The sequence below is a fragment of the Brachycentrus maculatus genome, unplaced genomic scaffold (assembly GCF_059751285.1).
Source record: "Brachycentrus maculatus isolate JH-2025_06_01 unplaced genomic scaffold, ASM5975128v1 h1tg000653l, whole genome shotgun sequence".
In the NCBI taxonomy this organism is placed as follows: domain Eukaryota; kingdom Metazoa; phylum Arthropoda; class Insecta; order Trichoptera; family Brachycentridae; genus Brachycentrus; species Brachycentrus maculatus.
Window position 1 is genome coordinate 982,562 of NW_028281389.1, and position 19,572 is coordinate 1,002,133.

General features: G+C 32.9%; 1 protein-coding gene across 4 annotated transcripts in view; it reads left to right on the top strand.

Moving 5' to 3' along the window:
- The window catches only part of Eip74EF (Ecdysone-induced protein E74), a 408,268-nt gene extending 388,936 nt beyond the window's left edge, over nt 1-19,332 (top strand). For all 4 annotated transcript variants that reach the window (XM_088274249.1, XM_088274251.1, XM_088274247.1 and 1 more), the window contains one exon: nt 18,584-19,332. In XM_088274249.1, coding sequence (XP_088130375.1) covers nt 18,584-19,122 — 539 coding nt within the window. In that variant the 3' untranslated portion in view covers nt 19,123-19,332. The remainder of the gene's footprint in view (nt 1-18,583) is intronic.
- Nucleotides 19,333-19,572: the final 240 nt, after the last annotated feature.

A 19,572-nucleotide genomic window follows, 5' to 3' on the forward strand; every position in this document is an offset into this window, starting at 1 on the left:
TAGTAAAAAACTTATTATAATTATTGTCCATGATTTAATTTCAAACCATCTTTTAGCAAATTTTTAGTAATGTCCTTTAGTCTTTCTTCGTACCCAATGGTGCATAGGGCACTGCATCGTATCGACGCAGCGATTTACTAACCGTTAATTACAAAATTTTGAGTGTGTCCGAATACTTGTACACTTTTCTGGATTATCTCCAATTATAGGAGTTATGTTTCATATTATTTTTTGACATCTCACCAATAGATGTCTCTAGTGAAAATTCTAGTACAGTGATTCAAGTACAATGTTTCGAAATTGGATCATACATATATCCATATACGTATATACATAAATCCGAAATTGGATCATACATATATCATACATATATCCATATATCATACATACATATACGTCCAAGAATTTGAGCAGTGTGGTTGTCAATCATGGGTAGAATTGGTAAATGTTACTTTAAACCAGCCTATGACGGTCGTAAGCCCCGTAAATGCCCAGACTTCCATATTCTTCTTCATCTATGTTGAGATTTCAAATAATAACCCTTAATTACACGAAGTAAAGTGATATTCATACTGTTTCGTTGATAAAAATAAAATTACATCAATTTTGGCACGAGAGAACTTGCATCATTAAACTAACTAACTAACCATCACGCCGCTTCCCCGCAGGGGTAGGCAGAGAGAATAGAACGCCACACCACTCTGTCCTTGCAAAACATTCTTCGCCTCTTCCACGTGCATGGATCTCCTCATACATACCCCCCCATTGTTTCGACTCCTAACCTGACCACTTTCAAGTATTTGGCATACTTGATCGTGCCAAGTTTTTCTCGGTTTTCCTCTGCTACTTTTTCCAATCACATTAGCCTCATAAATTTGTTTTAGCGTTCTTTCCTCACTCATTCGTTCTACATGTCCAAACCATCTCAACACACCTTTCTTAATTTCATCGATAATGCTTGTCTCAGCTTTGCATTCCTTCCGTATTTCACTATTCGAACATCTATCATACACCGTTTTGTCGCACATTCTTCTGAGAGATCGCATTTCGACTGCATTCAGTCTTCTTTCATCCTTCTTTTGCCAACTCCATGTTTCACTTCCATACATTAGGGTTGCATCATTAGCGATGTTATTATTTAAAAATTAAAAAAAAAAATTACTGTTATTTTAAACTTTGATAAGCTTTGAATACACATAAATATTTGCCAAAATTAGATAAAACGTTATCGCGTAGGCTCCGAACAGTTGGCTTGGATTCGCTCGCTTTTCTTAATGTCATCAACCTTTTTCACGAGATTAAGTAAAATTTAATATAAACAATTCGCTCACTCCTTTCAAGAACGTCATAAATCAAAATACTTGATTATTCCGGAGAACGTTTTTAAAGTTTAAAAATATAATACAATGTATTAAAAATAAATATCAAGCCACTTATTGAACTTTTTACTGTTCAACAAATCTTTTTAGGTAAAACCTTAAGGTTTTTTCTCCATTTGAAAAATATTTAGTTTATTAAAAAAAAAAGTCCGCCTCCGTAGTGTAATGGTCAGCACGCTCGGCTACCGTTCTGGAGGTCCCGGGTTCGATTCCCAAGGGGGGTAAAAATAAATATAAGTGATTTTTTCACTGTAATATTTATTCAATATTACCATGGGCTGGTACCTGAAGCGGAGGGCTGATCACCTTTCCTTCATAAGTAAAACGATCATGATAACACTGCGTTTATAAGACACAGTGCCCTATGCACCATTGGGGTGCGGATAAGGGTTTTATTATTATTATTATTATTATATAAAAAAAAATTAAACAATAACTTTTATTCAAAATGCAAAAACAACACTTTCTGCCCTGTAGCTGGTAAATATTAAGTTAAAAATATGCCGCTTTTGCTGGGATATAGTACATGTTTTGGGCATTCCGAAAACATGCACAACTAAATATTTACGATTTTTTATTTATGACGTTGTTGAAAGGAGTGAGCGAATTGGCGTCAATTGAAAGTGCAGAGATAAAGGCATTTATGCAATCATAGACGGTTATCTCTGCGGCTCTAAGGTCAACCGAATCCATAACAAAAATAGCCTGGCAATCTCGCCATATTGTGCAATGTCAAAAACATTAGTATTTTTTCAAAGCAATTCAGTGCGAACAAATAAGATAAAGAAATGCGAAACAGAAGCGAGCGCATGTCGCTCACTCCTTTCAAGAACGTCATAAATCAAAAATCGACAATTTTCAGTCATGTTTTCGGATAGCCCAGAAAATGTACTATATCCCAGCAAAAGCGGCATATTTTTAACTTAATATTTACCCGCTACAGGACAGAAAGTGTTGTTTTTGCATTTTGAAGAAAAGGTATTCTTTAATTATTTTTTTTAATGTACTAAATATTTTTTAAATGGAGAAAAAACCTTCAGGTTTTACCTAAAAAGATCTGTTGCACAGTAAAATATTCAATAAGTGGCTTGATATTTATTTGAATACATTCTGTTTTTTTAAACTTTAAAACGTTCTCCTGAAAAATCTAGTTTTTTGATTTAAGACGTTCTTGAAAGAAGTGTTGTTTTTGCATTTTGAAGAAAAGGTATTCTTTAATTATTTTTTTAAATGTACCAAATATTTTTTAAATGGAGATTAAATAGATTCAGGTTTTACCTAAAAAGTTCAATAACTGGCTTGATATTTATTTTAATACATTCTGTTATATTTTTAAACTTTAAAACGTTCTCCTGAAAAATCAAGTTTTTTGATTTAAGACGTTCTTGAAAGAAGTGTTGTTTTTGCATTTTGAAGAAAAGGTATTCTTTAATTATTTTTTTAAATGTACCAAATATTTTTTAAATGGAGATTAAATAGATTCAGGTTTTACCTAAAAAGTTCAATAACTGGCTTGATATTTATTTTAATACATTCTGTTATATTTTTAAACTTTAATACGTTCTCCTGAAAAATCAAGTTTTTTATTTATGACGTTGTTGAAAGGAGTGAGCGATGTGCCTATTCTAACCTATATTTCTAGTAATTTTTAATTATATCTATTCAACTGTGGACAGTAAACGTTAAAAATAAAACCCAACTTTTACATTATTGACATCTCAACAAAGATAAAGAAGAATATGGAATTTCATTAATTGATTCAGCGTCCCAAGGACCCAACTCTAAAATTTAGAATTAGCTTCACATACGGTGTTTGAAAATGAGGCGGAATGCATGGAAACACGTGTCACAGTAGATTTCAAGGAATAGTGGTATTTACTAAGTAAAACGTTAAAAATAAAAACATGGAAGTTTGGGCCTTTACAGGGCTTACGTCCGTCATAGGCTTGATCTCTTTACACACGTGTAACATTCACCAATTCTACCCATGATTGACAACCACACTATTTAATTTTTGGAACTCCTATATATACATCTATACATATATACTCCTATATATACATCTTGTCCGCCTCCGTAGTGTAATGGTCAGCACGCTCGGCTACCGTTCTGGAGGACCCGGGTTCGATTCCCAGGGGGGGTAACAATAAATATGAGTGATTTTTTGACTTTTAATTTTTATTCAATATTACCCTGGACTGGTACTTGAAGCGGAGGGCTGATCTCCTTTCCTTCATGTGTAAACGATCAAGATAACGCTGCGTTTATATGACGAAGTGCCCTATGCACCATTGGGGTGCGGATAAGGGTTTTATTATATTATTATATATACATTGATCAAACTCGTGACACATGTGAGTTCGCAACGGCCATCTATGTTGGAAAAGGAAAAGCTTTTATTATTATATTATTTACTATCAAGATTTATAAAATATTATTTGTAATATTATTTATTATTAAGCTTATTAAGAGAAAAGACTTTCTATTTGCACGAAACGTCTTAATCTCGGATTAAATTCACATGCGTGAAAAACGATAATTTCTTCATAAGTTCGCTATTTTTATTTTTTTAATGAATTCGTAAACAAAAGGTCAATTGCGCTTATAAATTATAACCTTGGTATTAATTTTGAAATAACGTGCATTTAAAACACATCAGAACTTTTCACATTCGCGTCAACTAGCAATCGACATAATTTATTATATTAAGTAAACAAATTAATTATTTTTTATAACTAAAATTGTGAATCTTTAAGAACGTCATAAATCAAAAATTGACAATTTTCAGTTGTGCATGTTTTCAAAATGCCCAAAAAATGTTCTATATACCAGCAAAAGAGGCATATTTTAACTTAATATTTACCCGCTACAGGGCAGAAAGTGTTATTTTTGCATTTTGAAGAAAAGGTATTGTTTAATTTTTTTTTTAAATATATTAAATATTTTTCAAATGGAGAAAAAACCTTCAGGTTTTACCTAAAAAGATCTGTTGCACAGTAAAAAGTTCAGTAAGTGGCTTGATATTTATTTTTTATACATTGTATTATATTTTTAAACTTTAAAAACGTTCTCCTGAAAAATAAAGTATTTTGATTTATGACGTTCTTAAAAGGAGTGAGCGATATATCAACAAACTTGATTTTACAGGAGATCGTTTTTAATGTTTAAAAATATAACGCAATGTATTAAAAATAAATATCAAGCCACTTATTGAACTTTTTACTGTACAACAGATCTTTTTAGGTAAAACTTGAAGGTTTTTTCTGCATTTGAAAAATATTTAGCAAAATTAAAAAAATAATTAAACAATACCTTTTCTTAAAAATGCAAAAACAATATTTTTTGCCCTATAGCGGATAAATATTAAGTTAAAAATATGCCTCTTTTGCTGGGATAAAGTGCATTTTCTGAGCATTCCGAAAACATGCCCAACTGAAAATTGTCATTTTTTTATTTATGACGTTCTTGAAAGGAGTGAGCGATATATCAACAAACTTGATTTTACAGGAAATCGTTTTTAAAGTTTAAAAATATAATGAAATGTATTCAAAATAAATATCAAGCCACTTATTGAACTATTTACTGTTTAATAGATCTTTTTAGGTAAAACCTGAAGGTCTTTTCTCCATTTAAAAAATATTTAGTATATTTTGACGATTTTTAATATATGACGTTGTTGAAAGGAGTGAGCCATGTGGAATAAACCAAAGTCAAAGAACCAGCAATTTTTGAATTATAATCTTCCACAACCTGACCACACAACATAAAGAAAATATTAAAAAATAATAAAATAAAAACATATTATTTTCTTTAGTAAACTAACGGTGCTCCATCGGTATAAGCACGTGTCTAAAACCGCAAAACACCATCGTCGTAAAACATAACAGAACGAACGATGATACATAATTTATTTAAGTGCCCTACCTGTGCAGTGTTTCATAAATTGTCTATGGTGTTATTGGTTTTCTATTTTTTTCTAGATGGGAGTGCATTTATTCATTTACCTTGCTCATTATTTCGTCCGCCTCCGTAGTGTAATGGTCAGCACGCTCGGCTACCGTTCTGGAGGTCCCGGGTTCGATTCCCAGGGGGGGTAAAACAAATATAAGTGATTTTTTCACTGTCATATTTATTAAATATTACCCTGGACTGGTACCTGAAGCGGAGGGCTGATCACCTTTCCTTCATGTGTAAACGATCAAGATAACACTGAGTTTATATGACGCAGTGCCCTATGCACCATTGGGTGCAAATATGGATTTGAATGTATGAGGAGATGGTTGAATGTGGAAGGTTTTCAGTAAAGATTGTGTGGTGCTCTATTCTCTCTGCCTACCCCTGCGAAGAAGCGGCGTGATTACTAGTTTCTTGGTTAGTTTAGTTTTTTTTTTAAACAAAGAGATTTGGAATTAACTTAACCTCAAATACCATACATAGTAATATTGTTTTTTTTTACATTCAGTGGTTTTTAATACAAGTAGAAAAAAAATACAATTCATTTATGCGTTGCTCATTATACAAGCGTGATAACATGTCCATATTACTGGGTACCTAAATACGTAATAATACGGACTAAATAGTGTAAAAGTACCTACCAGGTACTGCAGTACCTAATTACGATAAGATAAACGTCAACAGTGAGTGTATTTTAATTGGTGGCAACATTATTTTCCTGGTCCGAGGCACAATGACCTATATTATGGCATTATCACGATAATAAACCAGGAAAAAATATAAATAATGATACCATATGGTATATTTATATATGTACAGATAACAGAACCCTTGAGCTACAATCACTTGAACATAAATTCATATGATACCGTATTATGCAAAACACTATTATTCCACAAATGTCATGCGATGTCGCGAAAATGTGTCGAAAATGTGTCGCGAAAATGTGAAAATGTCGCGAAAATGTGTCAAATATGTGTTTAGAACATTTTGAGGGTGCCCAAATACTTGTCCACATATCTGGATTATCTACAATTATATGAGTTATTTTTCTTATTATTTTTTGACATCTCATCAAAGATGAAGAAGAATATGGAAGCCCCGTAAATGCCCAGACTTCCATATTCTTCTTCATCTTTGATAAGATGTCAAAAAATAATAAAGATCCATTTTCCTTATTCGTCGATATATCTTCAATAATATAATAAATTAAATACAATAAATAAATACCATTTTTGACAAATTAACATGGATAAAGAAGAATATAGAAGTTTGGGTATTTACAGGGCTTACGACTTATCATAGGCTGGTTATGCGATCACTCTACACACGTGTAACATTCACCTTTCTACCCATGATTGACAACCACACTACTCAAATTTTGGAAGTCGTACAGGACTCAAAATGTTGTAAAATGGATCTATGTTGAGATGTCAAAAATACAAGTAAAATAAGATCAATTTTGGGTTTATTTATGTAAACACAGCTATTTATTGATTTGGCGTTTAATTTGTAGAACTCCATTTTAATTTATGTATTAATTTCAAATCAAACACAGTTTTTTGAGTCTACTAAGTTGTATTTTATTAACAAAAAACACATAAAAAATTATATTGTGACAATTGTTTCGCCTTGTTAGGGCATTATCAAACGAATGTCCAATTGTCACAATATAATTTTTTATGTGTTTTTTGTTAATAAAATACAACTTAGTAGACTCAAAAAATCTGTGTTTGATTTAAAATTAATACATAAACACGACTAGTTTCGAGAACTACAAATATTCTCATCAACACGTGAAAATACAAGCTGTTGATGAGAATATCTCTAGTTTTCGAAACCAGTCGTGTTTACATCGATAAACTCAATACTGGTCCTTTACAACTGTATTGTGTTATTTTGATTCTATTTTTCGTAAATTTTGGCTGGCATTTCGCCTCTTTCTCGATCGTTTCACCTGTATTACGCTCAGTAAGGAATAATTTATGGTATTCTCTATGTCTTATCGAATCAAATCCGCCAGGTAAATCATGGCGCTTTGTTTCCGAATTCGCGCGGGACTCCGTTCGGAAAATGCGAAATAGCGATCACACGTCCGCTAGGGAAATCTCGGGAAGTTGTTTTTTTCTTCCTCCTGGCATCACTCTGGGTGTCCGTCACCGCACACACACAGACACACACACACGCTCGATAGATAGGCAGATACTCCGATACATGCACACGACGAAACTGACCTTCACAGAGTCCGCAATGTCGGCAAAGTCATTGACCATCGGGTTGTCCCGGCGCATAGCTAAGCGCATACACATGCACTTTGTGTGTGGTCACATGCACGGGCGCGCGCGTGTTGGTGCGACTCGGATAGACGCACACACGCGCGAGCGAGTTAGCAGTTTTCGCGGCGGTTCTCAAATGAAAATCGGGGGGTGCCGCCGAAAATACGAGCGCTCAAACTGTTTTGATGCGGCCCCTTTTTCGTTATTTTCGTTTTCTAAACCCTCACCGGACCAAATCTCGAATGTCAAAAATGTTGAATCTCATTCTTTATCGATGTTATCCATGTAGATCCCGTGTCGAATGTCATTCGACATTTTTTTAATCCATGTAGGTCCTATGTCGAATTTATTCCGACAATTTTTTTATCATTACTTTTACTTACTTATTACCCTTATCCGCACTCAATGGTGCATAGGGCACTGCATCGAATTGACACAGCGTTATCTTGATCATTACTTACATGAAGGCAAGGAGATCACTCTTGCGCTTCAGGAACCAGTCCAGGGTAATATGAAATAAATATTACAGTGTAAAATCATTAATATTTATTTTCCCCTGGGAATCGAACCTGGGACCTCCAGCACGGTAGCCAAACACGCTGACCATTACACCACGGAGGCGGACAATTTTTTTTTATCATTCGTATTACTAAATTAAAAGTACAAGCTCGCTAATTTTTTTCACTCGTATCTATTACAAAGTAATGCGGAGCAGAGGAAGAACGAATTTTTTCCCTATTAGAATGTGTAACTGTCTATCTGGATTTTATTTTTATTTTTTTGAAGACCGAAAAGGCTTTAAATTGGATACCATATTATAAAACACAGATGCACGTCAATTAAAAAAAAAGTTTTTTTATTCATAATTTTTAATGAAGTCGAAGATTTTTGAGCATTTTTTTTCGTTTTTTTTTATCGCATTTAATTTTTACATGAATTAAAAAGTGCGTAAATAAATTTGACTGAAATTAATGATCTATGTATCATTTTGTGCGCCTCAATAGTGTAGTGGTTAGTGCATTTAGCTACCGTGCATGAATTCTAGATTCCACTTTCAGAGTCTAAATACATAAATATTATATTTTCCTCTTATGTTTATTTAATAATACCCATGAATGGCACCTTAAGCGCATAACTGACCACCTTGTCGCTGCAAGAATAATCGGAATGATAAATTAAAGATTGTGATATGTGAAGAAAATAGTCTTGAAGTATGAATATAATTATTTGTCAGACATTTCATACATTTTTGTTTGTCAAAATGGAAACAGATATTGTTTGACTGGTTATGTACACAATAATCACTGTATTGGTAAGGTAGATGTTAATTTAAGAGTTAAAACTATTAATTTAAGAGTTAAAACTATTACACAAAACATCATTTCACACACCTTTCTTAATTTTATCGATAATGCTTATCTCAGCCTTGCTAACTAACTAACTAAATAACCATCACGCCGCTTCCCCGCAGGGGTAGGCAAAGAGAATCGAACGCCACACCACTCTGTCTTTGCAAACATTCTTTGCCTCTTCTACATTCATGCATCTCCTCATACATACCCGACGATTATTACGACTCCTGACCCGGCCGCTTTCAAGTATTTGACATACCTGATTGTGCCAAGTTTTCCTCGGTCGTCCTCTGCTTCTTTTTCCAACTACATTCGCCCCATAAATTTGTTTATCTCAGCCTTGCATTCTTTCATTATATCACTGTTCGAACATCTATCATACACCCAATTTCAAACTCATTGCATTAACGCAATTAGGCCTTAAGGCCTAATTCGCAATATTATAATTCATTAAGCGTCCGGTTGCACTGAAAGTCACACGTTTTTTTTTTTTTATTCATTTTTTTTTTAGAATATACAAGAATTGGAAAAATATTTTTAACTTTAACCTTTCAATAACTGTTTTCTTTCCAAAACCATAAATTAACTTCGAAGAAAAACTTATTTTTACAATACATACATAGTGTTTTAAGAAAATAATTCAATCAAATATTACCTGGGTTTAAAAAAAATATTCGCGATTTTACGAATACTGGGCCTTAAAACCAAAACATATTCTTCTTCTAACCCTTATCCGCACCCAATGGCGCATAGGGCACTGCATCGTATTGCAGCAGTGTAATCTTGATCGTCACTCACACGAACGCAAGGTGATCACTCCTTCGCTTCAGGGACCATTCCAGGGTAATATCAAATAAATATTAGAGTGTAAAATTATTAATATTTATTTGGTACATTAATATTTATTGGTTCGTAACAATAATGATTTTAAAGAATAAATGTAAAAGAATATTTTTGACCATTTCCCAGAAGCGCTATAGCCGGCCGGCCGGCCTATCAGTTGGGCGATAACGCCGTGGACGAAAAATAATATTATAAATATTAAAAAATAATATATTGCAAGTACACTTGGTGATATGAAACTGTGCGTGAATGTGACATTGATTCTATCTGCTTTAAGATTAAGAAGTAGCGACACTTTACACAGAATACCGGGAATAAGTAATGACTTGTAACATTTCAATTCAGACCCCAAATCGCTTGTAGGTGTACCAACTTGAGATGTAACATCTATCGTTGTTTATACGAAAGATGATGGAATTCTGAGTGTCTTTATTCGTATAAAATGTTTAATGTAGGTGTCTCAACTTGAGATGTAACATCTATCGTATTTTATACAAAAGATGATGGAAGTCTGAGCATCTTCGTCCGTGTAAAATGTTTAATGTAGGTGTCTCAAATTGAGATGTAACATCTATCGTATTTTATGCGAAAGCTGATGGAAGCCTGAACATCTTCATTCGTATAAAATGTTTAATGTAGGTGTTTCAACTTGAGATGTAACATCTATCGTATTTCAAACGAAAGAAGATGGAAGTCTAAGCATCTTCGTTTGTGTAAAATGTTTAATGTAGATGTCTAAACTTGAGATGTAACATCTATCGTTGTTTATACAAAATATGATGGAAGTCTGAACATCTTCATTCGTGTAAAATGTTTAATGTAGGTGTTTCGATATGTGTTGACATATCGACTTCAAAGTCTAAAGGATAGCTTATTTAAATTACATATCGCTTACTCCTTTCAACAACGTCATATTTCAAAAATCGACAATTTTCAGTTGTGAATTAACGTCGCATCAATTTGATGTATTTTTTGAAAAATTAAGTTAACTTTCAACATTAAAGGAAAGTTTTGAGAATCGCACCGTTGGCGTTGTCAAGTCGTGCCAAGGGCTTGAATAATCGAGAAATGCGTCAACAAACAAATGTGCCCTTGAAAATTATGTGTCAATGGTCATTGGTAAAATTTAGGGCCGAAGCTAACATTACCAATAGTTGTTTAGAAAATTATGTCAACGACAAGTGGGCAGAATTGTAATATGTATTAAAAATAAATATCAAGCCACTTTTTGAACCTTTTACTGTGCAACAGATCTTTTTAGGTAAAACCTGAAGGTTTTTTCTCTATTTCAATAGTAATTAGTATATTTAAAAAAATAATTAAACAATACCTTTCCTTCAAAATGCAAAAACAACACTTTCTGCCCTGTAGTGGGTAAATATTATGTTAAAAATATGCCTCTTTTGCTGGGATATAGAACATTTTCTGGGCATTCCGAAAACATGCTCAACCTAAAATTTACAATTTTTGATTTATGACGTTCTTGAAAGGAGTGAGCGATGTGTTTGTTATGACATTAGTTAACTAGTCATATAGTCTATTTATAATTTAAAAAAACTATTTTGAACCATGCAGTTCTTTTACGATAACGCTGTAAAAACTGATGTTATTATTCTTTTAAATTTAATTCAATGTCATATCTAGCTGGTTCAAAAAGCACATGTCACTAACTCCGAAATTGCATGTTGACTTATGTAGAAGATTTTTATTTATTTATTTCTTTAGATAGCTTATATATATATATATATATATATATATATATATATATATATATATATATATATATATATATATATATATATATATATATATATATATATATATATATATATATATATATATATATATATATATATATATATATATATATATATATATATATATATATATATATATATATATATATATATATATATATATATATATATATATATATATATATATATATATATATATATATATATATATATATATATATATATATATATATATTTACATCTGTTCACAGTAAACAATACCTCTTTTGAATTCTTTCTGACTATATATATATATATATATATATACCATTACATTACATATCTCATTACATTTTTAACTCTAGTTTAGTCATTTTTAGGTCCGAGATTTTGAATAGTGTGGTTGTCAATCATGGGTAGAATTGGTGAATGTTACACGTGTGTAAAGTGATCACTTAATTTTTATCTATTAATTGTTAAATCAAACACACATTTCTTGAGTTTACCAAGTATCGTATTATTAAAAAGACATTCGTTTGAAAATGCCACAACTGTCACAATATTAATTGAGTTTTGCGAATTAAACGCCAAATCAATAAATTAATTATCACTTAATGGTTAATGGCTGGTGCCAATGACGGTCGTAAGCCCTATAAATGCCCAGACTTCCATATGCTTCTTCATCTATGTTGAGATGTCAAAAAAAAAGAAAAAGAGAACTTGATAAAAGTGGGATTTACGACACTTGAAAACCAGTGCATTAAATTATATGATAGCACGCCGCATATATCGCTCACTCCTTTCAACAACGTCATATATCAAACATCGACAATTTTCAGTAGAATACCCAGAAAATGTACTAAATCCCAGCAAAAGCGGCATATTTTCAACTTAATATTTACCCGCTACAGGGCAGAAAGTGTAGTTTATGCGTTTTGAAGAAAATGTATACTTTCATTATTTTTTTAAATATACTAAATATTTTTCAAATGAAGAAAAAATATTCAGGTTTTACCTTAAAAAGATCTGTTGCACAGTTAAAAGATCAATAAGTGGCTTGATATTTATTTTTAATACATTGTATTATATTTTTAAACTTTAAAAAAGATCTCCTGAAAAATCAAGTTTTTTTTATATTTGACGTTGTTGAAAGGAGTGCGCGATATGTAACATGTTATTTTTTAAACGATAAGAGAAATACGAGGCAAATTATACATACGAGACACAAATACAAGTATACTTAATTGTATTTTTTAAGCAATTGACAGAAATAACTAGCAAGGTCAATGTCAACTAGAATACTTTATTTTAAGTTGAGGTAGACCGTGGCATTATACGAGCACAGTCGGCGAGCATTAAAATTCCGTTTGGATTTAACAGAATTAACAATAGATTGTTTTCGATAAATTAGTGATGCTAATCTTCGGTGGACGCCATTTTATTAAATCTGTATTCTGCCGAAAAAATACGTATTTTGAAATCGATTTGATGCGTTTGTTTGTTTACAACATCTGGTCAAATGATAAGCTTAATTAATAAAATTGAAAATGATATTTTCTGGCGTTTCTCGTGTGTGTGATTATAATCCAGGATTCGGATTACAATCACATACTAATAAATGAGTTTCTGCTAAATAAAAAGCTTCTTTTCATCTCACCAATAGATGTCTCTAGTGAAGTTATAGCGATTCAAGAATTATGTTTCAAAATTCGTTCATATATATAGAAATTCCAAGAATTTGAGTAGTGTGGTTGTCAATAATGGGTATAATTGGTGAATGTTACACGTGTGTAAAGTGATCATTTTAACCAGCCTGTAACGGTCGTCAGCCCCGTAAATGCCCAGACTTCCATATTCTTCTTCATCTTTGATGAGATAATTTATAATTAAATAAAATCTTTGTTGAGATGTCAAATCATATGTGCTCAACAAGAAAGATCCTTTTATTTATAGTCCAAAGTTGAAATTGATTACCCGCCTTCGTGGCGTAATGGCCAACACGCTCGGCTACCGAACTGGAGGTCCAGGGTTCGATTCCTAGGGGGGGTCAAATAAATATAAGTGATTTTTTACTCTAATATTTATTCAATATTACCCTGGACTGGTAAAAAAATTGCTTTGCAAGAGCAGATCTGTCAGGAAGCCTAGATGCTTCTGTATCAGATCTGGGCATGCGGTGGGACAGCTCTCAATACACCCTGGACAGGTACCTGAAGCGGAGGGCTGATCACCTTTCCATCATGTGCAAACGATCAAATTAACACTGCGTTCATATGATGCAGTGCCCTGTGCACCATTAGGTGTGGATGAGGGTTAGAAAAAAATAAATGAAAATAACTCCTGCCCAAATTTGTGAACAAGTGAATATAGACTCTATCTTGACCTATGACTACAAAGTATTGTGTGTTTATGGGTGCCATTGCAGGTGAACGTATGTGTTGGGACAATGATGCAATCAGATAGGCAGTATCACGTCCTCTGCGCATCCGGACATTGTGTTCCCAGATGCACCGAGGAAGGTGTCGGTGGCTCGCAATGCAAGTGGGTGTCGTCTAGCGTCTAGACTCGCAGTCGCATCCAAAACATCCGACTGGCTATATATCACGAATACGTAATTGAGGAAACTGATGCTGTGTGGTCAAAAACAAACCAAAATATATATCAAAATCTTGATATATATTTTGGTTTATTTAAAAAAAAATGTATCAAAAAGGGTCAATACGGTAAACCATTCATGCCGCCTCTGTGGCGGCATTCGAGTTCTAAGGGTTAGAGATGTGACTGTTTGCTTCGAAACCGGTCTAAATTATGATCAAGTTCTAATATGATTTACAGACAATAACAATGTTATTGTTTTAATATATTAAACTGAAAATCACAAAGTTAGTGCCTCAAATGTCCATGATTGAAAGACCTACAACCTGAGGAGGAGGAGAGCTGACACTAACAGTCTACAAAGACGATAAGTTGGGATGAAGCAGTTATAATAAGAAAATACAGGGTTTATATGGAGAAAAATAAAGGGACGATTTTTTTAAAATGGTATAAGAATGAAAGATCGCTAAGTTAGTGTTTCAAATATTATTTATAGCTAAATATTCATATCAGAATTCCATCCGTTCGGGGAATCACCCCTCTTCCATAACACACGACCTATCTTTACAAATCTCATTTCTATGGTGTGGGGGCTCGAGTAGGTACCTTCTGAATGTAATTTTATTCACCGATTACGTTTGATTCCGGAAATGCCCACTGCATGGCTGCATCTTCCACACACGGCACAAATACGGAAGACGTCACTTTGCTACTTATCAGAATTGACTTGATTTTTGTGCGCTGTATTTCATTAGCTGTTGCTGACCACATACGAACGAGTGCATGAGCATAGCGTAGTCATACAGGAGAAATTGACCAAGTGCATTTTTTACAAAAACGTGATCATTGACTGTTTGATATCTTACTAGCTTAATATTACCCTGAAAAAAATCCCAAAGGATTTTAAACTTGGATGTATAATGTATTGACTTGTTAAAAATGACTAACTGCATTGGTGTTTATTTTCTTGCCAAACAAAAGACTTAAATTGCCCTCCTGAACATTTTACGTTTTGTTAGTTAGTCACTTTTCCTGTACGACTACGATATACGAGTTTATATACGAGTGATGCGCTGCTAGCTGTACTAAGCGACGCGTTGCCATGGCTCAGTCTGGTCAAATGTAAAAGAAACCAAATAAAAAGCACACATTTCTAATATGTTGAATTTCTCAATGCTTAAAAATCTATGAAACAAGAATACATTGAAAATGCCATATCGCTCACTCCTTTCAAGAACGTCATAAATCAAAAATCGTCAATTTTCAGTTGTGCATGTTTTCGGAATGCCCAGAAAATGTACTATATCCCAGCAAAAGAGGCATATTTTAACTTAATATTTACCCGCTACAGGGCATAAAGTGTTGGTTTTGCATTTTGAAGAAAATGTATTGTTTAATTGTTTTTTTAAATATACTAAATATTTTTCAAATGGAGAAAAAACATTCGGGTTTTACCCAAAAAGATATGTTGCACAGTGAAAAGTTCAATAAGTGGCTTGATATTTATTTATAATACATTGTATTATATTTTTAAACTTCAAAAACATTCTCCTGGAATATCAAGTTTTTTTATTTATACGTTCTTGAAATGAGTGAGCGATATTTGTATTACCAACAAACATAAACAATAAATAATAATTGTAAGTCCCTCTCCAAGCACCAAGAGCTAAGTCTCTTTATTGGAAAGAACTGCGTTATTATATTTCAGATTGTCAAGTAGAAATGTCTACAAAAAAATATTAAATATACATTTTTTTAAACTATTGTAACCATATTAAATATAATAAAAATTTATGTATTTCGAATCGCAAAATGGTGGAAGGAGTATAATTTTGAAGACGCACGCCTGCATACAACGCACGGCTAATAACACTGCAAGACGCGAAACACAAAAGAGATGGGTAGGTAGTTAGGTACCTACCGATCGCAAAAGGAAAAAGATCGCGATCCTCCGCGTAGGGCCCGAGAGGAGCGTCCCATCACTATCATAACCTATATATGTGTGTCTGTGTGCGCGGACGCCGCGCTCGGTCGGTATGAAGGTCAAACGGTAGGTTGTCATTTCCTGGTCATTGCACGTTGCGTTTCCTACACAGCTACGCGGGTGTACACGTCCGTGTGTGGCGTGTATGGCGCGCGGCTCGGTCGGCTCTGCAGTCACTTTTTGGCGAACTTTGGAAGACGTCAAAAGTCATCTCGAGATTTAATTATTTCAAACCCATCCTGTCTTTCTTGATGTATGTCACACGTTCGATGTATTCAGAGATTAAAATTATAATTTAATTTAATAAATGAAACGTTGGTCGGGAATAAAAAAAAATATCGACTAATTTCATTAAGGCTGAGAGAGATCGTTTGAGAAAAAGTTTAAATTTCGCGGTATTTTTTTAAAGAATATACATATATTGAAAAAATATTTTAAGCATAAAGAGTAAATCTTCTTACGAGTAGGCATAGGCTATAAAACTTAAAAAGTTGAAGCCTGAGTAGGTCATGATAAGCGGTGTTGCATAAGCTGTAGCTAGATTTCAGAGTCACTTGGACGTTCGATAATTTAAAAAAAAAATGTTTTTTTTAAACTCCTTACCTTTCAATAACTCAATCTCAAAACCGTTTATTTGTTTCGAATAAAAACTTATTTTTTCAATACAAAAATGGTGTTTTAAAAAAATAATTTAATTACGTTAAATGTTACCTGGGTTTAAAGAAAATTTAGTTACGGGCTATCGAGAATCCCGCGAATTTTTTTTTTTGAAGAATAAAATTTGAAGTTCTGATTTCAAAATATACCAATTTTAGTGATATCAAAGAAATGATCGAGTTCAAATAATAATTTTTTAATAGATTTATACTATCCACTGACACTTCGTGATGGAATTGCATTTTTAATTTATTATTAGATTAAAACCAATATTTTTAGCTTTTCCACTTTTTTATTTGACCAGCGACCGGGTTTCGTCGTTACCGACATCATCAGACTGGTGAGAGGCTATACAAATTGTTATGTTATATATAAAAGAAGGCAGGAGTTGATAACCATGATTTGATATAATTTTATGAGAAATTAATTTAATTTGAGTGAATTTAAGTATCGTATGATATTAAAAATATTATATTAAAATATTATTGTAGATATTAAAAATATCATACAATACTTAAATTCACTCAAATTAAATTAATTTCTCATAAAATTATATCAAATCATGGTTATCAACTCCTGCCTTCTTTAATATATAACATAACAATTTGTATAGCCTCTCACCAGTCTGATGATGTCGGTAACGACGAAACCCGGTCGCTGGTCAAATAAAAAAGTGGAAAAGCTAAAAATATTGGTTTTAATCTAATAATAAATCAAATAATAATGAAAACGCCTGAGAATAGGCAATCGGCTTTACACAAGTGTAAAAATTACTAGCTCCTGAGCTGTAGGCGTAATCATTTTTTCTACATAAAGTACCTTTTTTTTCTTCTCCACACTCAAATGGTGTATGGAGCTCCACATCGGATCGATGCGGTGTTAACTTTATCGTTTATATGAAATCAAGAGCGATATAAAATAAAGATAAAAGTGAAAAATCACTTACCTACGTTTACTTTGACCCCCCTGGAAATTGAAGCTAGGACCTCCAGCACTGTAGTCAAATTTTATAATCACTACACTACACTGAGAAACATAGTGCTGCAACAAAAAAAAAACAATATTAAAATAAATAAATGTATGGAACTGTAGTCAATTGCTTCCTAAAAATCATAAATACAATCACTCAATTGATAGCGTAACAATCGGTCATAATTCACTAATGTATCGAAACCCTTACCAGTTAAAATTAATGCAATATGGATGTTCGACAATGGGCAGAATGGTGAACTCTACACAAGTGTATAGAGTGATCGCTAAAGCCAGCCAAATGCCAGGTCGTGAGCCCTGAAATGCTCAGACATCAATCTTCTTTCATATTAAAAAAGGGAAGAATGATACAACATGTTTCAAATCTTTTATCGTACATGTATTTTTTCTATAAAAATATATTGATAATTTGAGAAAAAAATGTACAATGTCATGATAAACATTTTTATATTATAATTAAAATATAACTTTGTTTTAAAATCACTATAAATATTTTATCATAACTTATAAATATTATATCTTAAAAATATTTTTTATAATATCTACCGGTTTCGAAGCTAACCGCTTCTTTTTCAAGACTGATTAATACTAAAATATTTATTTACTTATAGTGATTTTAAAAAAATGTCATGTTTTAATTATAAAATGGAAAATCATAAAGTTATTGCTTTAAATATAAATTATATTTTGTTATTACATTATTTATTTCGACCACAATTATGACATTATTTTACTAAAAATTTGCTAACTTCCAAAGATGTGTTCGGCACGACAGTTACTACCGAGAAATAACCTTGTTTTTTTTTAATCTTTTCAGTTTCCAACGAGTCCTATGGTAGCTACCTGGGTTACGGGGGCCCGGGGGGCTACGGAGGGCACCACTTCGCGGCCCCGCCAGCCCCTGCGCCCCCCCAGCACGCGGGATCCACGCACGAAGACCTGTCCTACATGCTCGACCTCAACTACCACAACCGAGCCCAGCACAAGATGAAGAAAATCAAGAAGCTGAAGAACCCGGACCAGCCTGCCGGCGTCAAGCGCAAATCCCGCGAAGGGTCCACCACATATCTGTGGGAGTTCTTGCTCAAGCTCCTGCAAGATCGCGAATACTGCCCGCGGTACATAAAGTGGACCAACAGAGAGAAGGGGGTCTTCAAACTCGTCGATTCTAAAGCCGTCTCTCGCCTGTGGGGCCTGCACAAGAACAAGCCCGATATGAACTACGAAACCATGGGACGGGCCCTCCGATACTACTACCAGCGCGGCATCCTCGCCAAGGTGGACGGCCAGCGCCTGGTCTACCAGTTTGTAGACGTTCCGAAAGATATCGTGGAGATCGATTGCTCGTTGACGTGATTCTATTCGCCAGTCGTTCGTGGAAACTCAGGATCTCTGTAGATTAAGAAGCGGCTCTCGGCCGTCTAACGGTCGCAATGTCCGCCGATTACCGCCGATTGGCTCTTTACTCTGGTACTCGTGCAAACGTCGAGATAAGTGTTATACATATATACCCATGTTAACGCATATTATACATTCACTCTATTTGGATAAATATATAAATATATATATATATATATATATATATATATATATATATATATATATATATATATATATATATATATATATATATATATATATATATATATATATATATATATATATATTTATATATATATATATATATATATATATATATATATATATATATATATATATAAATTATATATATATATATATATATATATATATATATATATATATATATATATATATATATATATATATATATATATATATATATAT